Source organism: Equus quagga, chromosome 6 (assembly GCF_021613505.1).
Source record: "Equus quagga isolate Etosha38 chromosome 6, UCLA_HA_Equagga_1.0, whole genome shotgun sequence".
Classification (NCBI taxonomy): domain Eukaryota; kingdom Metazoa; phylum Chordata; class Mammalia; order Perissodactyla; family Equidae; genus Equus; species Equus quagga.
In genome coordinates, this window is record NC_060272.1 from 5,243,643 (window position 1) to 5,268,123 (window position 24,481).

General features: G+C 45.2%; 1 protein-coding gene across 1 annotated transcript in view; it reads left to right on the forward strand.

Annotated features, from left to right (window-relative positions):
* The window catches only part of IRS2 (insulin receptor substrate 2), a 30,847-nt gene extending 12,113 nt beyond the window's left edge, over positions 1–18,734 (forward strand). Inside the window, 3 exon segments of the mRNA XM_046664117.1 lie at positions 10,155–10,206; positions 16,265–17,022; positions 17,111–18,734. Coding sequence (XP_046520073.1) covers positions 10,155–10,206; positions 16,265–16,409 — 197 coding nt within the window. The 3' untranslated portion in view covers positions 16,410–17,022; positions 17,111–18,734.
* Positions 18,735–24,481: the final 5,747 nt, after the last annotated feature.

Consider the following 24,481-nt stretch of genomic DNA (forward strand, 5'->3'; position numbering starts at 1 on the left):
GCTGGTGTTTTCAGTTTAAGATGCATTTATTCTGGAAGTGGAATATCATATACTCCTCATTATTAATAAGTCCAGTAACAGTTTCCGAAGAAATGAGTCATTAACCTATTTAATAATGAGTTCATTTGAAAACTAACCAATTTAGAATCTGCCTAAGGACCATGTAACCAATCAGTTGTTGCTAGGTGGCAATCTTCTGGGGAGTGGATTTTTTCACCAGTGCCCCTCTTGTTTTTAAGATCCTTTTTTCCTGAGAAAAAAAATGACTTAACTGAATTTTTATATGAAGAGAAATGGTTTTTCAGAAGGCGTTAACCCCATTTTCAGAAGCATAAAGGAAGATGTAGGCAACATAAAAATTCATAAGCCATCCATATTTTAAGAAAATGAAATTGGGAATCTGTGGCCTCGTGCTCCTGCCGGTGACTCAGGGTTCTGTTTACATTAGCTGTCAGTCTCTCCAGCATCCGACGAGAGAGTACTTCCTTCCTAGCAGATGGCAGCCTCAGGGCCATGCGCCTGCCATTATAAGCAGCGTGCACCAGTAATGCACCCAGCATTGCTGTTGACGACAGGGCGGCATGGAGACTGTCTGCCGCACAGGATAAACAAAATAGGGAAATGCTTTGTCCTTCTATCAGGGATTGATGCAGCCATGGAACTGCTTTTCAGGTTAAGAAGAAAGCAATGTTCCAAATGCCCCATCTTACAGTGTAGAGTCTGTGCACAGCTTTGCAAGTTCAGGAGAAAAGCTGACAGGGGAAGGGTTCTGATGTGCTCTCTAGGGCTTTCCCTGGGCGAGGTTTGGATCCCTTCTGTGAATCTTGCCTTGCTCTGAGGAACTGGGAATTAAACACTGGCTGTGTTACTCAGTGCTGGTGGTGGGAAGCCGCTGAAAATAGGGACTGAAGTCAGTGACCATCTGATGCCTGCGAATTCTCAGCTCTGTCGTAGAAGCCAGCCCCAAACCATCATGTGAGTTACACGCCCCGGCCACGGCCCAGCTCCTGCCCGTCAGGGCCTCCCTCCTCCCTTTCCTTGTTCAGGGCTCTGTGAGCTCCTTGGTGGATGAATGGATGGGAGAAATCGAGGCGGGGGGAGAAGTTTTGGAAATAGGCCAGGATGTTCTTACTAAATTTAAAAACTCTGCAAATAATACTTTAGGAACGGCGGGCAATAAGCAGGATTAAGCAAGGCATGGATTAAAGCGTGTTGAGCAGCTTGATTTTGTTTGAGATCAGAAATGGAGGTCCCAGGACGCTGGTGTTCTGTCACATTGCACAGCTCCTGAACTTATAAGACGACAGAAATGTTGAGAAAGGGAGGTTCCAGTGGTCAGTTTCTTACAGCACAGACAGCCTGGATGCAATTTTTAAAAAATAAAGGATTTATGGCAGTGATGCTTCTGTTTTATTCTTATGTGATAGTAGTTTTCTAAAATTGTTTTGCAGCATAAAAGTGACCTAAAATAACACTCTTCCTATGCAAATGAAACAAAGCAAATACACAAGCTACTCATGTGCTCTTCCAGTTATCTTTATCAGGTAAATATGGCGAAACTTCTACAAAAAGCTTGTGTTCCTTTACCAGGTTGACTCCTGATAAATGTATAGCTTCACTGAAAATGTTTAGGTGTGCTTTAGCAAAATACAAAAGTTGCAGAACTGCAAAATCTGTATTACCTCCTTCTTTAGAATATTATAAATCCAAGAGTGTCAGTTTATTTTGCATTCAGTTTCAGGAAACTGGCTACAACTGGTTGAGTAAACAAAAAACTTTAAAACTTCACTAATGAATGGTATGGAAATACTAGATATGAAAACCTGATAAACTTAGAAATATAAACATTAAAGAATTTTTGAACCTTCTTTAGATTTTATTTACTTTGACAAATTTTTTTAATGAGCGTTTTCTTTTAAAGTTTAGGTAGTTCCCAAATATAATGCCATTTTGGTGTTTAGGGTTGTAGCAAAATTTTAAAGGTGCGCTAGAACTGGCTTGCCTTAATTCCGATTTTACTCCTTATCCTTATTTGCAGCTCAGTTATCAGTAGAGCTGGTTTATTGTCATCTTAGTTCCAAATGAAATAACCACTGCGGTGAAATAGCCAAGCTTCCCCGGTGTGGAGCCTTTAATTAAGTTCCTGGAATAACTCTGGGTGATAAGCATTCATCTTCACGGCTCCCATCCGCGCAGGTCAGCTGCAGGGTTCCGAATTCATCATGTCTTCAGCCGTTTCCTGAAGCTAGAAGACAGTTGAGCCGATCAATTTATTGAGAGTTCAGTGTGTTCCAACACAGGAGTCGATGTTCCAGGAGATAGGAGGGAAATCTGAGACGAACCCCTGCCCCCTGGGCGGGCGCCTTCATCGTCCCTTCGGACGGCACCCCACAGCTGTATTCTGGGCAGCCACTGGGAACACCTCAACAGGTGCCCGCTCTTCAGGCATTCTTGGCTGAAGACAAAGTGGGATGTCCCTGCTGGGACTGTGGGTGCCCTCGTTGGAAAGTTCTGATGGAGCCACTCACACTCTAGCACCCTCTGTCCTCACACTTGGGGTGCAGCCCGTGAGGTGGAAATTCCGGCTCAATTTTCTTCTCTGGGAAACCATAGGTTTGATTTTTGCCAGGGTCCTCGGTCCCAGGGTCAGCTTGCTCTCGCCTCTTGGAGGCCTTGCCTCTTGTAAGGATCCTGGAATTTCTCTTTGTTGTCAATGCCAGCGTTCCAGAAACTTCCCAGTGCTACGTTGTGGGTCTCTCTTGCGCCTTCTGATTCTTCTCTGCTCACCCTCAACAATTGCTTAAAAAGGCGCTCCCTCTTTCATCTGGGTGACAGGGGTTCTGCGCGTGGGCCCCTGTCTTCTCTCGTCGCCCTTCTGTGCATCCATGGCTGCACACGTGGGGAAGCTCACGTTTCAAATGCGTCCCGCTGCTTCTGTCACGCAGCGTGCGCTTCCATAAAAGTAGACATGTAGGTTTTAGTTAAAATATTTCTCATAAATCACCCACAAACATTTAATACAATCACAGTTCTTTTTATATTTTATGCTTCTTCAGATTGCTTCATTTTTAGTCCTCATCCTAATAATTTCCAAATAGGGTTGTGTTTTCTTAAGACCTGCCTGGAATGGCGTGCAGGTGTCTCTGAAGCCGGGTATAAAAGCGCGCGTCCGTCCTTTGACTGCTATCGTGGGCTGTCCGGGAAGGCCCCGCCCCGGGCACAGGAGCCCCTGGCCGGCAGCCCCTCGCCCCCTGCTCTGGGCCTGCGCTCCCACAGCCCCTGCCCACCTCCACCTGCCCACCTGGGCCCATGTGGTTGGAGCTGGCAGCCCCGCTTGCTGGGGCAGCTTTGTGTCACCAGCCCATCAGGCTGGTGTGGAGTCCGTTCCAGGTGAGTATCCTGTCGTTCTTACCTTTTACCACCTTTCAACTGTTCTTCCCAGAAAAAATAAGCAAAAAGACGACAGGAGCGTCACTTAAGGATAGAAAGGTGGGCTGTGTGTGGGGCAGGAAAGACAGGGGCAGAAATGGTTAGATCTCTCTTTAACTTTCAAATTTAATTAAATGGTCAAATTTTCCTATCTTTTCATTACAAAGACACCGATTGTTACATATTAAATAGTTTAAAAATATTTCACCCATTTGAAAAATATTAAAGTACAGCCTAGAAAGAAATAGGTTTGGTTTCCAAGCTGTAAAGAAGAAACAAAAGGTACTGAGTCTTCAAGACTACCTTTGAAACCTAGGAAGTAAACTTAACTTTGAAATGTGTTCAGAACGTGAAGTATTGTAGGTGGAAATAAATACTCCAGAAAATAAAGCAGGAAAGGGCGGGAGGGAGAAAGGTGACAACTTGAAGGTGGTGAGGAAGCGAGTCTTGTAGATATGTAGGGGGAGGATCCATTTAGGCAAAGGGAATGGGTAGCCGTGCAAAGGCCCTGGGGCAGAAAATTGCTGGTGTGTTCCAGAGTAAGAAGTAGACCAGTGTGGCTCACAAAGAGGGAGTAGGGAGAGAGTAGGGGGTGAAGTGAGGAGGTAAGCAGGAACTGTGACAGGCGGAGCCTGGTCAGCCATCCTAAAGACTGTAGTTCATATTGACAGCATGAAAGGGAAATATAGTTTCTTTGGAACAATGTGTAGAGCATTTAAAAACTTTTCTATTGGAGTCATCTAATTCTGTCATAGTACTTTTCTTTCTTTCTTTTTTTTTACTTAGTGAGGCATATGTCAGCTTTTGAATTTCTTTCTCAAAAATAGTATGTAAAATGTGAAAAGACCTAAGAGTTTCAGGGAAATGAGGACAGCAGGATGTAACTGAGGTGGGGAAGCCAGGGGGGAATTTTCACAAGATAAACGAGAACATCAGAGCACGTGTCTAGTCGCAGGATGACGTGCTTGATGACCCGGGCGTTCTTGTTATTTATAAAACATTTTTTAATGGTGTTTAACCCTCAGAGTCTCCTGGGAGGGTAGGTTCTCGTTATTATCCTTACTTTTTAAAGGAAACGGCTGCGGGTGGAGAGCCTCGGCTCCGGCCCGTCCCCTTCCTGGAGGGGGCTGCCTGGCTCTGTGTCTTCTGGGGTCACAGCGCCTCCGTTTGGGAAAAAAGGCCCTGTCACTGGATAGACCCTGTGAACCCCTTGGCGGTGGCCTGGGACGGGTGGCCGCCGACCCCTGCCCGCCCTGTGCAGGGCACCCCAGGTACTCGCTGCCAAAGGGAGCACTGCCTGCTGGCTCTGCGGCCGGTGGAGCTCGTTCTTCAGTTGAGTTGGAACCGAAAATGATAGATGATTTGTTATTCCCTGTATTTCACAGATTCTGTTTCCCAAGGAGGCACCGGTGGAGTAGGTTGGAGCTGACGATGCCTGCCCTGAGAGAGGCCAGGGCGCGGGGACAGAGGCTGGGGCGTGGGGACAGAGGCCGGGGCGCCGGGACGCCGGGACAGAGGCCGGGGCGTGGAGAGAGAGGCCGGGGCGCAGGGACGGAGGCCAGGGTGTGGGAACGGAGGCTGGGGCATGGGGACAGAGGCCGGGGCATGGAGAGAGAGGCCGGGGCTCGGGGACAGAGGCCAGGGCGTGGGGACGGAGGCCGGGGCCCGGGGACGGAGGCCGGGGCCCGGGGACAGAGGCCGGGGCGCGGGGACAGAGGCTGGGGCGCGGGGACAGAGGCTGGGGCGCAGGGACGGAGGCCGGGGTGCTGGGACAGAGGTGGGGTATGGGGACAGAGCCAGCCTCCTGACCGTGGGGAAGGCGTCCCCTTCCTGACGGCAGGTGGGGGGTCGCCAGGAGCTTGTAGGATTTGAAAAACACCTGCTGTTTTGGTCTGTCTTTAGAATTTAGGCTCAGTTTTACTTATTTTTTCCTGAAATACGTAAAAAAACGATGGCGTATATAAAATGTCTTAACGAAACTTATGCATTTTAATAAGGGCAGAATGATGACCACGTCGTAATTATTTAACTGTATTAACAGTTATTCCTTCCGATAAGGGGTTGCTCTGACCTCTTGCAGACCAGAAATGTGAAATTTAGGTTTTTACTGTCAAGGGTATGTTTTAGAAAACGTTTTATGCTTGTGGATCTCCTTGGACTCTCTGGTTCCTAAAGGAATTCCTGAGAGGCTGATGGATCTGGGGTCGTGGCAGGACGTGGGGGTGACAGGAAGCTGTGCGTCTGCATGTTGGGAAGGTTTGAGACCTGCACCCAGGGCCTTTGGGGACACTCTGGTGGGGCTGCCCCTTCCCCCTCTGTGGCAGATGCTGATGCAGACTGTAAATAAGCTGATTCACTCGGAGTCTTGTCGTATCTGTGCGAAACGGTTTAGAGTTTGAGCAAATTTACTCTCCCGTCTTTCTGTTAGTCTGTTTAGGCCACTCTGAAGCCTAAATCCCATCACGTTCAGGTCAGTGCAGCAAGCAGAAGTGGAAGGACAGCCTCTTAGCTCTCTGTCTGAGGAAAATAGAGAAAATAACCATTATTTCATATTAATTCACGTGTACTGGGCCTCATGAAGTCACACAGCTGCTGAGCGTGAAGCCGTGGGAATGATTTCCCCGGATGCAGTACCGCTGTCTGTGCAGCCCTCCTCCCAGGGCAGGGGACGGGTGTGGGCTGGGTGGGACATGGTGACACGCGTTAAGTACACGCTTGCCGGCCCAGGCTGTGTCGTTTGATTGCGACCGAGGAGGTGGTGGGGAGGTACGTCTCTTTTGCATCCGCTCTTCCAAGTCTTGAAGGACCCCTGCGCAGCGTGGAGGAGCTGGGTGTGCCATCTTGTCAGTGGCCCTCACGGGCCAGCCTTCTTTGAAGGTAGGAAGTGTTGTCTTCATGCTGAGTTGGTCGTTCCTCTCCCCAAGCCCTCAGCAGTTCGGGGGCTGTGGCTTTGTGTCGCTGGGAAGTTTGCTCCTTTGCTCGCTTCTCACTGGGGAGGAGAGGATGATGGGAGGCGTGATTGTGATCACGTGTGTCTCAGCAGGGTCCCCAGTGTGTCCCCGTCTGGACAGCCGGGCCCCCTCCGTCCCTGGGCATGACCGCCTCCCCACGCTGGAGGCAGCAGCGGGTGCCCTTCCTTGCTCCGAGTCCAACAGTTGGTGGCCCTGGGCTCTCCAGGAGGGCTTGGGGGCCCAGGTTTCCCACCTGCCTGCTCTTGCGCATCTCTCAAGGGGCCTGTGACAATGCTGTGGTCCCGGGCCCCTGGTGTGCGAGGTCCCTCCCAGCCGATGAACACGTGGACCGTCTACTGGATCCCACCAGTGTAGGCTCTGCCGAGGCTGCAGAAGTTGGTCCTCAGCAGGTGTGCTCTGCTGAGACCCAAGTTTTGAGTGACATCATAGTAACAGTTGAGCATTTGGGCTGAACGAGCATGTGCTGGAGCCTGACCTGACCTGTGTGCTGTCTGGATGCGAAGCTTGGGGTGAGGGTGGGTCATCTGCAGCCTGGGTGGGGAGGAACCACGGTGTCCCCTGGGGAGGCCTGGCCATCAGCTGCCGCTGTCCTACTTTATTTCATGTTTTAGTAAATGATCTTTATAAAGATGGTTGTAACTTAGCATTTTCCATTCTTCATTACTGAAATTTCAATAAGTCGTCTTCATTCGGATGAAGTCTCTCTCAGCTGCCGCAGAGGAATTTAAATGTCGGTCTACGTTTTGCTGCACCTTTGTGTATAGACCAGAGAGAACAGAAATGCTGCCCCTGGGCGCCTGCTAGCCGGACCCCAGCTCATGGACGACGCATCGTGCTTGCTGGGCACATGCGACGTGAAGAGGGGTTTGTGAATTCTCAGATGCGCAGCTGCTCACACAGGGATGCACGCGGCCCCTTTCTGGGTGTTTTGTCCCATCCGCAGGGCGTGAAGAAAGCAGCCGGGCAGGCGCTCTGTGCAGCGTTTGAGGACTATTAGCTTCAGATGGCCCAGAGTTACCCCCAGAAAAACAATTCTACTTCTGTTCCGCCTCTATCCAATTAAAATAAGTTTATTCATCTTATTCTGGGAGCTATTTGCCATTGTTTTCGTGCATTCATCAGTTGTTTATTTGCTGCTTGAAGTTGTAATTGTTTGTGATGTCATTCATGGATATAATTTTGAATGAAGAAAAGTCTGTGATGGCGAATGTGCTCAGAGATACCGCGGCTGTGGCTGCACAAATTAGCCCGAGAGCAGGGGGAGGAGTCAGGCTTCCCGCGGCAGCTCAGGGCTGCCGGCTGAAGACGTCTTTGTAGCTCCAAACCAAACATGTGGTTACATGTCTCCATCATTTGAAGGCGCACGAAGGAAGCTCAGGGATCCAGCCCCAAGATGCAAGTCATGCTACCAGCATGTGCTTCTCTGTGTGTGAAAAGAATTCCTATCTTTATATTTTGTTTGAATTATTTATTTATAAATTTTATACATAAAATCTCATGTGATAGTTTCACAGTGGCCTCGTGAGGAATTCAGGGCGGGAGAATAATGAATAATGTCCCCATTTACATAAGAGGGAACAGGATGGTGAGTGCTGGCTCCTGGGCCCCAGGTCGCTGACTCTGATGGGACCAGTGGCCGTCCACACCCACGTTGTGTTGAGCCATGGGAATGGCATGTGGTCTTAGGGTGGTGTGGAACCGGCTTGCCCTGAGTCATTCCTAGGCTCCTGGGAATGCTTTTGAGATGGCTGATGGTGGGAGAGAGTCCTCTGGCCTCAGCCGGGGCCGAGAGAGCATGCGCTCAGTTTCTGAGTGGGACTTGACACTCAGCCTTGACCTTATTCCAGACCCGACACCTAAAGGCTGGGTGCCCATTCGCATAAGGACTGTTGCGTCAGATACATTCTTCCCCCAGTGGACAGAGCTGACATCCTGTCCTACACGGATGTTATAGATGCAGGGAGGTTACCTACTGTTGAAGCAGAGGCTGCTCAGGCCGCCGTGTGCTGGTGCCCAGCGGAAGCTTGGTGTCTAGAAGGACGATGGCCTGGTCACTAGCTGGGCTTGGGGCGGGGTGCCGGGGGGTGACTACACAGTTTCGCCCTTTTTTCTTTAATCTTTTCTTTTTCCTTTTTTTCCTGTAATGAAAGACGAGCACTTCACTACACCCTATTTTGAATACATTTCCAAATTACTGCATTATTGTTAAATGTGAAAAGCAGAGTATAGTTTAGAATCCCAAAGGTGTACCCTTGTAACTATACTCATAAATATGTTCCCTACTCAGTAATATTATAGAGGGAATTTGAGTTGTATTTGGCGTAATTTCAGACTTCCAGAAAACGCTTATTTCAATTTCCATAATAAAACACAAAGGAATTGAATCGTAATACTATAAAAACCCAGTAGCAACTCTTAAATGTTTAAATATTTGAAGGAAAGAAAGGTTCTTTTGATGATCTAGAACTGCAGGATATTTCGGGATGGATAGATCTTGAATAAATTGTTTTCTACATTCCCTAATTTCATAGGAAAAACAATATTTAGGTTTGAGAACTTCAGATAGAAACAATATAAACATTTTTACAGTGTACATTAGATACATATTTTCTGCATCAGTTTAAAATTATAAGTATAATTATGTGTTAAATCTGAAGAAAGAATTACACTCTTCATAGGATATTTGCAATTTTAATGAAAGTTATATCACTTGGCCCGAACGTTCTCCTTGTTTTGTAGGTCAGAAATGTAATGCTTATATTCACATTCTCAAATGACCCAAGACTCAGAAAGGATTTGGACCCTTTTTGAATTGCAGATCTGATGTATATAACTTTATCTCTGTTAACGTCGAAAGAGTAGTACTATATATTTAGTAATAATCATGATATAATATGATTATTCAGTACTTTTGTGTTGTGCATAAAAAACCAAATAGAAGAGCCATAAGTGAGGGAAATTAACTCCAAAAGTGTGCAGGCTTCGTAAGCGATTCTACGACTCCCTTCCGCATTTTCGGTAAAGTCTGTAACAGGAGAGCGTGGTTTTTAGTAGATAGTATTGCATTTCTAGGGTACGTAAGCCTGCAGATAATTTTCAAAGGGGATATCAATTCGTCTCCAGCTGTAAGACAGATGGTAATATGTGGTGTTATTTTGACAAATGTGCCCTCCTTTCTCCTCGTGTCTTCCTTATGTCTTGGGGCACGCAGTCTCCCTCACAGCCGCTCAGCTCTGCTGTTCAAGTGCGAAAGCAGCCACGTGCGCGTGAATGAGCGTGGCTGTGTTTCAATAAAGCTTTATTTACAGGCGCAGGCAGTGGGCCAGATGTGGCTGTCGTTTACTGACTTCCATCTTGGAACGCCACTCTGGTGAGGTGAAAAAGGTTTTCTTTTCTCTTGGGCCTCAGACATTTCTGAAATGTGTACTCTGTTAGATTTTATTTAGCTTTTCTGACTGTGAGAAATGGCCTAAAGCCCCTGGGTTTTTATTTTAATTTAACTCCGCGGAGATTTAGGAAGGACCTAACAAGCACGGTGCCAGATGCTGGGGACAGGCACGGTCCAGCCCCTCCACCAGCCGGGGAGACAGACGCACAAGGCAGAAATCCATAGTCTGTGCAGTGTTTGGTGTCCTTGGGGAGAGTTTTGTAAAGAGCTGACAGTACTCTGTAAAAGTTTAAACTCTGGGCCCAGGTGAGAGCTCCAGACCTCCCACTCCTCGCCCAGTCCCACCCCTCTTTCGTTCTTTTCAGAAATGGACAGTGGTGGCCCCAAATGGAGCAGTGAGGAAAATTCTGGGGGAAGGTAAGGACTCTCCTATCCTGCTGACCAGCTGCGAGGCTTGGGGCAAGTCGCCGGTGCTCTCCCGTCTTTATCTAGAAAGGTCTGATATTTCGTGATTTAAGAGAAGGATCCACCAGCAATTCAGGGGGCATTTTTGCCTCTCGGCTGTTTGTGCTGGAATAATCAATAATATTTCTCCTGTGATGTTGGACAATGCTGCACGTATGGTGAAAAACTCTTCCCATAGAAGAATAGATGATAGGATGCACATGTTAGGCTTTTTAATAACAAGGAGAGAAAAGAAACGAGTTCTTAAGTATTATGATACGAAGTCAGCTGGGGCTATGCACTATAAATGGTACAGGTTGCTGTGGGTGAACTGTGACTCTGGATTGGAAGAGCAGTGGTTAACAGTCTGGGACCCCAGTAGCTCTGGTCTTTGGTGATTAAGACAAGGTCTTATGTGAAGGATTAAACAGGAGCTAAAGAAGTAGAAGTACCTTTTATTAACCCCAGCCGTATACGAAAACTAGATTGTCTCATCCTGTTTCGTGTTGTGTCATTAACATCAAGTTACGACTTGATGCTAGGAAATTTCTTTAATAAGCATTCAGGATGAAATGATTTTAATTGTCAGTGGAAATGATGAGCTCATATAAAAGAAAGTTTTAAATCTTTCACAAGTAGGCTTGGGAAAGTAATGTACTGCCCCCATTTGTCTTGGGAACTTCTTCCTTATTTTCTTTTTAAGTGATTTTTTTCCAATTTAAAAGAAAAGTTCAAGTAACCGTTTTTCTTAGAATCTCTGGCTTGTTTGTTATCACACCCAACCTTCCTTTTTTTTTTTTTTTTTTTTGGTATATTCTAAGAGTGTTTTGCTTTTCCTAAAGTAAAGAGATACTGAATTATCAGATTTGTTTTTCTAGGAATTTCTTATGTAACTGAGAAGTTTCTTTTTTCCTGTAATTCTGTGTTTAACTTAAAGGGCTAAATGGGCCTGAGGGACATGTCTAGGCTCACCAGACAGTTTCTTTGTTTCTTAATCATAGTTGCTACTGGAAATATAAATTTTAATTTTAGGAAGGATATTGATTCATTTTGTCATGCAGATCAATACTACAGCGCTCCTGATTCAGATATGCCTGGAAATGTTCAGTCATTTTTACCCACTAAATGGATTTGCACTCTGTTTGGTCCAGTGCTGCGCACCCAAGGCCTGTGGGGTCCCATTCCCCTCTGCCGTGCTGCGGCGCCCTCCCTGGAGCCTACGTGGGACTCTGGCTACATAGGGCTCCGCGTGAAACTCTGCATTGGGCTCCACAGGGGTCTGAGATGGAGCCCTGCATGGAGCTGTATGTGGGGTTCTGTGTGGAGACCCCCGTGGGCCCGTACATAGAGCTCTGTGTGGAGTCCTATATGGGGCTCTATCTACATGGGTCTTCACATGAAAAGCTACATCGGACTCCTTGTGGGGGCCCTACATGGGGCTCTACATAGAACCCACGAGACACTCTGTGAGAGAACCAGGGCCTTCATGGGCAGAGTAGCTATGACCCAGGTGTGTGTACTGAATTCTGAACACTGAAACAGGACCGTGAAGTCAAATGTGCCCGAATCCACATTCTCATGAGAAGTTATAACGACAGAGTCGTGCATCCGAATGTGTGTTTAGAATGCTGCTGGAGTTTATCTGCCAGAGTAAATTTACCCAATTTATTCTAAAACATTCCAGACCTGGTGCTCACTGTGTTTTCCACTGAAGTAACTGGAACTGTGGAGCCCAGCGCACGTGGCCTGACAGTCAGTGTTTTGACATTTGTGCTGTCCGCGGCAAGGGAGCTTTTCCATGTGTTTTATTGACAAAGTTGTGGTCATTTGTGGTTTGTTTGTTTTCTCTTTCTCTCTTCCTTTTATCTGTAAAGTAGAGCAGATTGAAGGTGGGGCCTTAACTGACAGTAGTCTTGCTCATTTGCATTGTGATTACTCTTTAAAATGAGAGAGAAAAGGGTGGAGTTACTGCTAATCCCCAGGGAATTATGGCAACTGACACATGGGACTGTGTCCCTCCTATGAACATCATCTGTCATATGTGACAGAGCAGAAAAAAGAAGGGGATGGCTGGCCTGCGTGACATGTCATATGGAACAACTTTAATCTTTCTGTTGAAATTTTTTTTGTCTAGTAACTCTTGCTTGGTGCTTCTGTGAATGGGTTTCTTTACAAAGCAATGTCTAAGCTACAGAATAGTACGGTGTGTAATTATATGACAAGTTCCGTGTGTATCAGCAAGTTTAAATTATTCTTAGTGCTTTATATCTAAGAGCAGAATTGGTGCCCGGGATTCTGTGATTGCATTCATGAGCAACGCGTGAATCTTACTGTCTTTCTTTTTTGTTTTCCCGCTGCACCTGACGAGTTCAAAGAACGTCTCTGATCTTAATAAATATTCAGTGTGGAGTGATCATAAAATTAATAATTTGTTCTTTGCGTCTAGTAGAATTTACATAGATAAGAAATAAATAAAAGTTTGCTGGAATGTCATCTATAGGAAGCGTAAATATTTAAAGGTTGAGGACGTCAGGTTAGTAACGTTAGAAGACTTTTTTTCTAGTCTGGATGAACCAGACTCATTTTCAGAGGAGGGAGAACAACTTGCTTGAGACGTGAGTAAATTGAAAGGCGGAAGTGTGCACAGAATCCTCCGCTCCAGCTCCTGCCTCCCCCTCCTCTTTCTGGGGATGGCGGGGTTTCTCCGAGGGAGTGGTGTCCAGGTGGTTTCAGGACCAGGGGTTTGGCTTCTGGAGGCCCGCCTGAGCCACAGTGGCGGGCGCTGAGCCTGTGGCCCTCTCGGCCTCTTGGCTGGCGTGTCTTTCCCTCGGGCTGGGTTCCTCCTTGTGGTCCTGGTCCAGAGCCCTGGCGAGCACGTGTGCTGGTGACCCGGCCGGCTCGCATTGGAAACGGTGTTGAGCTCTCAGGTGAGGCAGACGGCTTCGGTCTCAGCCTTTCTTTCTGCAACAGATTAGAAATTACAGTTGGGCCCCTAAAACGGATCCCTTTTTCCTGGTCTTTACGTTTCATAGAGTTTATCCTAATCTTTTTGCTCAGCATGTCATCTTGATCGGATGTGGTCTTCCTGGCCTTTGCGTCTGGACAAAGAGGGCCTCTGCTGGGTGGCTAGTTGTGTTTGCGATTTGCGTGGGGACCTCCGAGGCCCCCAGTTGGCCCTGCTCGGCCGCAGCCCATGGGGTGGGCCCGTCTCAGGCGAGGCCGGGGAAACCAAGTCGGGGTAAACCGCAGGTGTTGCAATGCAGGCTAGGGGGCGGCTTGGACTGACGTTCCACAGAAATGAGCGGGTCCTCGGGTCTCCAGTGTCTCTTTGCTGTGTGACAAGAGGCGTCCCTGGAAAGCAAGTGTTTTTTACCCTAGTAGGAGGCAGGTTGAGTGCACATTGCTTTTGCTCTAGTGCATGTCTGTAAATTTAAAAATGTGTTGGAAGCACAGCACATGCCATGCCTAGATGTCTGTCTCTGAGCGGGTGGCCATCCTCTTTCTGATCCCCCTGGCCTCTGCCTGCTCGGTCCTTCCCGCGTGCGTGAGCGGTTTGCTCTCCCTGTGACAGCACTTCTCGGCCTCGGCATCCTGGGGAATTGGGTTCCTTCCCGTCCCAACGTGGAGCCGTGTCGCTGGGTTGCTGCAGCCGTCACTTCTGTTGCATCTCTGCAAGGGCTTCTTCACACTCTGGTACCGGCCGCCCGGCAGCCCTTCGGTATTCGGGCCTCTGCGGAGTGCAGTGCTCACGTTTGAAAGGGCTGCTTCCACTCCGTCCCCAGGGAATAGCTGTCCTCTTACTGGTGAACGTCCCATTTGCCTCACTGAGGCCCCGCACCCAAGTAGAATAAAAAAAACAAGATTGTTGAAAGGTCAGTGTGTGAATAAATGCATGGATGAGTTATATCCTTGCCTTTTATCGGCTCTTTTCTTTCATCATGCTAACGCTTAGAAATTAAGGTTTTGATAATTGTATCATACTTCAAAAAATAAAATTCCATGTTCAGCTTGATTAGAGCTCACGAAGACCTACTGATCGGAGCTGTTCATAGCAATAAAGCGTCCTTAAAAACAGAGTGAATCTGTGCCTGGCCCCATGAATTTCCAAATGGAAATGTGGAAAGTAAATTTTTCAGCAATAATTAAGCCCCATTCATATGACTATGTGTTTAAGTTTGAGGAATTAAAGAACTTAACTTGCTTAGCTGTTCTCAAGATAATGGGTTTAGAGTTAACACAAGACAATTTAGCCACATTTAGCTAATCATTAGTGTAGAAGCAAAAGAAACGGTGAATAGAAATCTTTCTGCAAGCAGATCCACGGGGGTCTTGATTACCTACTCTGGGGTGGCCCTGGGACTCGTCTCACAGTCAGGGCATGGGTGACAAAATGCAAACTTATGTTAGAGTGAGACGCAAGCCCAGGTGGGTTTTAGCAGGTGCCTGCTTTTTAAGGGATGAAAATGTTCAGGTTCGCACTGTAGTCTCTTGAACTGGAAATCACAACGATGATGAATGAAATAGTGGAGGACACATCTTTCTTCAGGAAATTTTGGGTTCTGTTTTCTGTTAAGTTTCATTTCCAGAAGAGGTTACCTGTTACATTTTTTAAAGGACATAAGGCTTTTTAAAAGTGGTAAGATGAAGTACACTGCCTCAAATTGTCACATTGTAGGAAACTTTTAGAAACAGTCCTGAAAAGCTGCAGTTTCTCCATTGTGCGCTGACTGCACCGTTCCTGTACAGGCTCCGCTTTTCTGACTCTGCGCGCCATGCGGAACCCGAGTTGGTACCAGGGGACCGCCCGTGTGCGGAGCAGGGACCAGGTGGTTGCAGGCGCAACACTGGAATTTTCTCTCTTGCTGGAATCAGTCTTCTATTCAAGATGAATAGAAAAGAATTAGATTCACAAAAAGGTAAACCAGGGAGTGGGGTGAGAGTCTAGCATCAGAATGATGATGATTTTACAGGAGTATTCAGAAATGCCGGTTTCGTAAACATAGCTGCAGAGGCAGCAAGAGAGGGCGGGACCAGCAGTGCTCACATGTGACAGAGTAGCTATGACTGTGAAGAGGGGTGAAAATGAACAACTTGGCATTTTTTTCAAAAGCCAAGAAACTTAAAAAAAAAAAAAAAGGCAATATGCTATGAAATGTCAAAGTCTCCCAAGTTGATCTGCCCCTGAAAGAAGGAACACATCAAGTAAAAATAGGCTGAAAACGTTGGAAACTGGGGAAAGGTTAAGGAAGTTAGATCTTTCAGCCTGGAGGGAAGGAAGCAATTAGAGCTGGTTGGGGTCCTAACGTCACGTCCTCGCCACATCCTCACCGAGCTCAGCGGGACGAGTAGATGTCTTCACCCGGACCCTGGGGAGGCGGACAGATGAGGAGGGTGTGTAACAGCCAGCATGTCGCTGCAGGAGCTTTTGAAATTTTGCGTTGCCTTAGGAATAGGATAGATTATCCAATTGGAAGGGTTTTCTGAGGGCAGAAATGTGGTCTCATTACTCCTTTCTTACTGTGATGCGCATTTGCATAATCAGTGTTGTTTACGTTGCACTTGAACACGCGTCATGTGTGTGTTCATCTTCTCGGCAGCCCCGTGAGGAAGGCAGTGTTTTTTCCCACAGTCCACACAAAGAACCAAGACCTAGGCAGTTCCAGGGGCCGTGGCCGGGTCACACAGCTTCTCTCTTTGAAGGGCAGAGACATCCTTCCACGTCTCCTTCAACAGAATGACTCACAAAAGCACATGTGAATAGTTTTTCCAAACTGAAAATGTGACCCTCACCGTATGGACCTCACAACTCACTATAAACCTAATAGTTCTGCCTCCAGGGAACCTGAATGAGCATTCGCCCATCGAACTTGTTTCTGGAAAATGGACCGAGGACAGTCTGCTTCCCAACGTGCATCACTTTCTGGACATGACACAGATCATCAGGGCCAGTTAAGAGGGACTTTTCCTCTGACTCCAAAGATGGCTCTGCTCTCGAGACAGCCACTGATGACTTCTCTCCTTTCTTTTTCAGAGTGAAGATCTGTCTGGCTTTATCACATGACGTCACACATCAGAGAATGACATTAACAGGAGATGCTCAGCATTTTTTAAAATCTGAAGCTGCTTACAATTTTCTTTTGGATCTGAGCAATGACTACGTTTTGAAACATCTGTGACTATATTGGTCACGGAACCAACAAGGCAAGAACGCCCAGCTCTCTCCTTTGTTCCCGTCAGGGGGCATTCCTCCTTGTGCTGTTTGTGTTGTGTTGTGTTTTTTTTTTTTTTAACAACGTTCGCTGAAGAAGTTATTCTCAAGAAAATTGGATGTTTTCATTGGCCCTTTAAATTGTGGCCAGTGTCTTAATTTCTTCTTACTTTCATTTTGGCAAAGCAAATTTATCCCTCAGCATGCTAGGAGATTCTACCAATACCCCTTAAAGTGGTAAAATCTGGTATTTACTGGCATACACTCAAAACTACCACAGTCCTACCTCAGTTCCAGGTGAAGCCGGATTTGCGTGGTCGGGGGCCGGCGGGACCTCCCGTGTATCTGTGCAGAATGTGTCTCAAGTGTGGTCATCAGCCTTATTAAACTGGTTCCCGTACACAGCTGCTTGTTGAACTCCCATCCAGGTACCTGCGTGCTTGCTCACAGACAGCCCAGTGTGGGACTGACTCTTCTCAATAGAAATGAAATTTGAGATTGGACTTGGAAGATGGATTAATAAATAATAATTATTATATGTAACTGAAGCAACTACTTTTGAAAATCATCAACTGTATTGGGTAGGTGGGGGTGGGAGGGGAGGCGGGTGGGCAGGGGGCGAATCTCTCTTTTTACCTTTAACAGACTTGTTTAATCTTCTCTCTCTAGATGTTTATGTAGGTACTTCACATTGCAAAAGCCTTTGATCTATTTACAAGCTCAGACGTCTCTGCTGTCCTTAATCTTGAGCTTGCATTTCTTTAACCAAAAATTCATGTAGGCATGCCAGCGATTCATGGTGGTCACGGGTCTGGCAGATTTTTAAAAAATGTAGGATCTTTACTATCACGTGATCGTGTCGGCCAACAAGGCTGCTCTGAACAGCAACAACTAGAAAAAACAACGGAAAGGAAAGCAACACAGAAGAGGCATTCCGGCCCCTTTGCTACTGATAGAAAAAGGAAAAGAAGAGAAACCATCGCACAGGGCACATCGGTGGTTGAAGAATTCCTGACGAGCCTACCCTTGTTTCATGTTTTCAGTGTTCTGAAAATGACGTCAGTGTTGTGCCGATCACTGCAGGTGTCACCTAAAACTGCTGACCTTGACCGGCAGAATGTCACGTCATCTCGCTGCTCGCTTGACATGTGATGGAGGGCTGTGGACCTTTCCCTCCCGCGGGTGCGTCCCGGTGCCTGTCTTCTCTGAGGGTCGTGTGGAGGTTACACTAATTCATTGGAGATGAAGATGGGAGCTTTTTTCTTTCTTGTTTTCTTTTGGAGAAAAATATATATAAATATATAGATATATTATCATTATAGAATAATGCATTAATAAAAATGAGGCTTTTTTAGAGGAAGACCAAAAAATTCAATGTCTTAAAAATATATTTAATGGCAATGCAAAAGTCTTCCTGCTTCCACGCTGAACTTTTAGAACAGAGGATTGTATTGCAAGACAAAGTTGAATGTAAAGTGATCCCCCCGGAACATTTTTAAATTTTTACTTTTCTAAAATTACACGTCGCAACAGTGCATAGACCAGACGATGTTAGTTTGAAGGTCAATTTCAGTGTATAATATATATACTTTATTAAAATGTATAGAATGCCCTAAAGTTTTGATCTAGTTTTGGGACTAGGAATCGATGGGTGGCGTTTGCTCTGGAACTCCCCCGGGGACAATAGGACTGAATATGGACCCCGCTGACTACAGTGTATGACACGTATTTCAGTAGTTCTCTATACTTAGAGTAGTCATGCCACTATACACATGGTTCATGTTCCTACTGCAACTTGAAACAAGCAAAATACAAAGTTGATAATGTACTAAATTGTCCTCTATCCTGTACATTTCAAAAAAAAGGCATATGCAATATTTACATTTTTAATTTAGTTTACAGAATGGAACCAAAATGTATAAATGTTATGTTTGCGAAAACTTCACAATGTATATTGGGTCTTTGTACATTTTGCCTGACTTACCTTAAATTTAAAATATTTTTTGCTATATAAACTTTAACAGTTATTAAACAGTGTTTTCTTTTTTGGTACGTATTGTTTCTGGATATCAAGATGTTAAATATATTTCTTGCTATTGTGATATGACAAAAGACTTACCTTATCTTGCTCTGTCTTCCACTGTACACGCTGTATATAAGGGTCAATGTGACGCTGCTGGAGACGAGAATAAATGGAACTAGAATAGTGCATTGTATGTAGTCTGTATTGATCATGGATGCTCTCCTTAATAGCCATATGCAATAAAATAAAATACATTATTTATGAAATGAATAAAGTCCTGAGGATATTTTTTATGTGTGGCTTCTGAGTTTAACTTAAAGTCACTCTACTTCGGGTGTTTTGGAGTCTCTAAGTAACATTAGGCTCTGAAAAATACTTTGATACCGCTTAATTTAAAACTTTTTTTCTGGAAACCAGATAATACTCCCCAGATCACAAAATTTATGAAAAGTAAGTGTGCTAAGAAAACAAAAAAGGTTTTATTTATTTTACAAAACATAGAATCTTTGCAATTTGCTGGATACTGCTCAAAATGTTATGCAAACATTAGCGCCATTCTATTTCCTAACAACCTTCTATAGATGAAGACACTGAGGCTCAGAGAGGGTGCATGACCTGTCAGAGGGCACGTAGCTCATGGGTGGCAGGGCCAGGAGTCAAACAACCACGGCCCCAGTGTCTGTGCGTTCTGCCGTGCTGCCTGCTGAGACACACACATAAGAAAGAGAAACCAACGTGTACGCCAGGAATACATAGAAGGGTCATCAGAGCCAGGACATGCAGTTTAGGAGGCAGAAAATATAAAAATGATGCCTATTGATTTTTATCAAGGACAATATTACTTCCTTTTTAGAAAAAAACTTTTTATACATCTTCTCTATCCTAAAATTCAGTAATGCAATAATGTGGGTGTCATCTCTTTTGAACAAATAAAGCAACTTGGAAAATGATTTTTAAATGATGGCTTTTAAATTACAAGACCAGCAGGCACTGTGTGTTGTTTGGGAACTTGTAGGTGACAGTGTGGCCTGTTCGTGCCTAAGCGGATTGTTCTGAGGGCTTCCATCAGGCACAGAGAAGGAGGCATTATCTGCAAGGTTTGATATCCTTGAAATCTTAACATTTTAATGATTCAAGGGCAAATAATAACTGTCATTCTAGGGACGTCTTATAAGGCAGGAATCCGCAAATGTATTTACCCAAAAGAGCCAATTGTAAAGAAGTGGAGTAAAGAAGTGGAGAGCTGTGTTTCAAAGGTTCGTAGATCCTGGAAATATTCACTGGAAACCAATTCGTAGACTTTCAGGCCGACGCTCAGTGTTAGAGGACGTAATGAGATGAAGGATAAAGATGCCTCTGCACTGATTTTAGAAGTTTGATTCTGACTCAGTAGTCAGCTTCGAAGATGCTAATTGGTTCACAGTGCTGTCACCGTATTCTGCATCCACTTTACCGTAAAATTGCTGTCATCATATCCAAGAGTCTTTGAGCTGACTGGCAGGATCGTAGCTAGTCCCTCTTGAAGTCCTTAAGTCTCAAGTTCAATATCACTTAGCAAGTTTCGGGGTTGACTTGGACAGACATTCCTTTGGGCATCTGAGTTGACGAGGTGTACTGGTACTCAAGTGAAGCCAGCGTTACTTGTTTATCATAGAGACTCTGATGCTACCAGTCGAAGGACAAAAGGCATAATTGCTTCTTTAGAAGTGTGCAGTGTCTTTTCGTCCTCACCCCAGTAGGGAACCCCTTCCACATCTCTGATTTATGCAGCGAAGTGAAATACAATGCTGACGATTCTTGCTTCGGCAACGATCTGTATATAATACAACCTTGTAGTCACATGCAGTTGCCAGTTTGAAAATGCTGACCATCCCTTCAGGATCTTGTTAGGTTCAACTCTTCCAGCTGGGTCTCTTCTTGTCTCTTCAGCTTGTTTCCACTCCAGAGTTCCAAAAGATCCTGTGTAGCAATTTGGTGGTTTCCTGTCTGCTTGTCGTTAGCACCTCCTTGATTTCATGCTAGAACTACTTTCCTTGAAACTATCTGGACACTCAAGTTGCTCATGGCCTTTGTCACTGCACATAAAAAACTTCTGCTCTCTGGTTCCTCGGATCTGAGCTGTCCCTCCTAAGTTTTCTTTTTCTGCATTTCAGAATGTCCTCCTTTCACCTAGGAGCTCTAAAAGCTACTAAATTTTCTTGTCCTGCCCACCTGGGTGGCCCCAAACTCTCATCAGATAAGGTGCAACACCCTCCCATGTCTCCCAACCTTCCCGTCCACAACATTGTAAGTTCTCAGATGACCTCAGCATAAGACAAAAACATCAGGGGCCGGCCCCATAGCTGAGTGGTTAAGTTCGAGCGCTCTGCTTCGGCGACCCAGGATTTCGCCATTCCGGATCCTGGGTCCCAACATGGCCCCGCTCATCAGGCCATGCTGAGGCAGCATCCCACATGCCACAACTAGAAGGACCCACAACTGAAAATACACAACTATGTACTGGGGGAATTTGGGGAGAGAAAGCAGGAAAAAAAAAGGAAGATTGGCAAGAGTTGTTAGCTCAGGTGCCAATGTTTAAAAGCAAAAAACCCAAAAACATCAAGTTGATTGATAGAGTTTCCCAGAAAAGGTACATAAAATACTCACAAGTAGCTGATTAATTAGGATGTATTTAGCTTCAAGTCGTAGAAAACGCAATTCAGTGGCTTGAACCAGTGTTTCTTCAATGTTGGGGCTTATCCAAATCACCTGGAGTGTGTATTAGACCAGATCGCTGGGCTGGCTCCCGGACTTTCTTTTCAGTGGTCTGGAGAGGGGCCCAGATTTGCATTTCTGATAATTTCCCAGGTGATGATGATGTTGCTGGTGTGGGACCACACTTTGAGAACCACTAAACAGTAAAGGGATTTATGATCTCACATAACAAGTTCAGGGTTGGGTTACTTAGGCAGCTGAGTGACATCATTGGGGGCACAGGAGCTTTTCATCTTCTCAGTCAGCCATCCTCAGGATCTTGGCTTTTATCTCAGTGTTACAAGTGTTTATCTCAGTGTTATCCCCTTGTGTTTATAACATGGTCGTAGCAGCTCCAAACAGCACATCTTCCCATAATAATATCCAATAAAGACAGTTTCTCTTCCTTGGTCCATTTTTGGAGTGATGCAAACAGTCCCAGAGCCCCCCACCCCTGGCCAGCACCACCCCACTTTTCATTGACCAGAACTGGGTCCCCTGCCCATTCTAACATTGGTCCCTGGGAAAGGAGCATGTGCTGTGGTTGATTTACAGTAAATGAGATTCACCCTCTGGGGCTGGGAAGCAGTCAGCATCCCCTGAAGCACCAGGCTGCAAGATATTGAATGAAGGGTGGGTGTTGGTAACCAGCACTGAGAAGGGGTGGGGTCTTGTCAGTAGTAGCTGACAGTGTCCGCGACAGCTGCAGAAAATGAGCATGTGATCAAAACCATTTTCCAATGCAATTATACCTCAAATATGGGGTCTCCATTTGTAGTGCACGTACTCCCAATCTCCAGGGATTTTGGAAGGGGGATTTCTAATACAGTACAACTAGAATAAGACGATAAATTTAGCCTTATCAAAAACACAATAGTGATGCTGGCCTGTGTTTACAGAATTGTCCTTTTCAAGACTCCAGCCATCATTCTACCGCTATGTTCTTCGTGTGTGTTTGTTTTTGTTATTAAATTCGGTGCAACATTGGAAGCTATTTTATGAAAGATCAAGATACAAAGGATGGAAAATTGGGCTTTGAAGGTGCATTAAAGTGAGGGCTGCTTAGGCTAGAAAGGAGGAAGCTGCGGTGATTTATTGGGATCGGTTACGTTAGAGGCGATGGCAAGAAAAAGATGTGTCACTGAACTTCTCAAAAGAAGATATAACCAGAAAATGGGACAAAAGACACGAAAATACGTTCATTTTCCACAAGGAATAATTTGATAATAATGAAGATTATTAAATACGAATATTGACATCAAAAGAATTTTAGATGACATTCCTTGGAGGCCTTAAAAAAGAGGACTTTGTAGCCATCTTTCTTTGAAGGGATGGGAGATTGCCAGGTCAGCCATGCAAACTCGGCCAGCCCTTCCCACCTGGCCGCCACATCACCCGACTCCACGGTCGGGGCTGTCGCTCTTCTTGGTACTTGCGTCAACAGCACCCCGGACTTGTGCAGGGCACAGCCTCAAGCCCATATATCCTCGTCCTATTTCTTGTCCTGGCGTCTCTGAGGATTAGGGTACTACTTAGTTTTGGATTTAAGCAGGGAAAAGAGAATTCTTCTAGTGTGTCTTACACCTAGTTTACTATGTTGTGAAAGTATGCAACAGAGCAGTGTTTAAGAGTCTGAAGGAAAGATCTGAAAACTTGAAGGAGAGATCAGGACCCTAGCTCATTGCTGACCATCCTCTAGCTCTATAAAATCATGCTCATAGAGCATCTCTAAATCATGGCACTTCAAGAGATCATAAAGTACACTGCAGCCAAAGTGACAGAATGACCTTTATAAAATGTGTGTGTGATCATATCTCCATCTTGGTTAAAAATTCTCCACCCCCTCCCCCACCACCCATCTTATAGGAAAGGTCGCAATTCCTCAGCCTAGTAGACACAAAGTGCTTTGTGATCTGCTCTCTGCTTGCTTCTTTAGGCTCACCTTCACGGCCCTCTCTCCCGTGTCCCACGTCTCCTGCATGTCCACGCCTAATCTTACGAAATCATGTGAATTGTACCCTGTTTGCATACAGAAGAAAACATATAACGAAACTGAAAGAATTGCTGAACCTGAAATAAATATTATTTATCTGGATTTATTATTTCCTAAAAGATCCCTGAAGAAAATTTAATGCAAAATATTAGAAGTATTTTTAAAATATACTTCTAAACGTTACACATCATTCCTTCACTTCTTCCTTCAACATCTGAGGCCATTCATGTTCTCATTTCCTCTCACCACCCCTTTCCTCTTTTCCCTCCTTATATCTGTTAGTTACATTATTATTACACTGTCAAGGTAAAAAAATTACATTTCTTCTGTAATATAATTCACATGGCTTTAAAATATTCAGCCTTTATTTAAATTGACTCATTTCCTGCCGCTGGTCCTTTGAACACGCTTACTTTCTGAGCCATCTATTGTCTGGGTTTTGTTACTAAAAACAGAAAACTCAAAACTTTTTTCAAGAAACCTTTATGCTGCCTGAGTTGTCTCATATCTGAGAATATGTGCCTCTTGCCTTTCTAGATGAGGAATAAATTGGTTGGGTAGAATATCCTTAGGGCACATGTTCTTCTCTCAAGAACTTCATATGCATTCCTTGAAGTTGGAAGCTTCACCAGGATGTGTCTCAGTCTGGAGCATTTTATTTCAAATACCCTCAGCAATACCGTGAACTCTGCATTTGCAGAGACAGCTCTTTCTTGATGTCAGGAAAATGTTCTTCTGTTACACCTTTGAATACTTGTTATTTTTAATTTGTTGAGTTCTCCACTTTAGGGACACTGGTTATTTTGATGGGCTTTATCTTTGACACATCTTCTCATCTGTGACTTTACCGTCTCTCTGTCTCTTACCGTCTTTCTCTTGTTTCGTCTGCCTGTGTCACTGAGTCGTTGACGTTTTCTCTGTGTCCGTGGTTGAAGTTTTGGCGGATCCTCCCTGTTCCTTATGTTTCTAATGTACGTGTTAGTGCTGAATCAATGTTGATTTGGTCCTCAATTCATTGTCTTTAGAACTACATTCCCCCTTTTTATCGTATCTTGATTTTTGTTTACTAATTCATTTTTGAGCTCTTCATTTATTGAATCCAGAGTTTCTCTGAATGGCTTCTGAGTTTGAATCACTTCGGGGAGGTTGGGCTTGTTAAAGGTACCCGGCACGCTCTCTCTTCTAGCTAGCTTCTGCCCCTCTGTACCCTCTCCCAGTGTTGGCAACAGAGGTCCTGAACTCGTCACCAAATGTTAGTCCTTTTATGACTGTGCCTTTGCATAAAAAATTC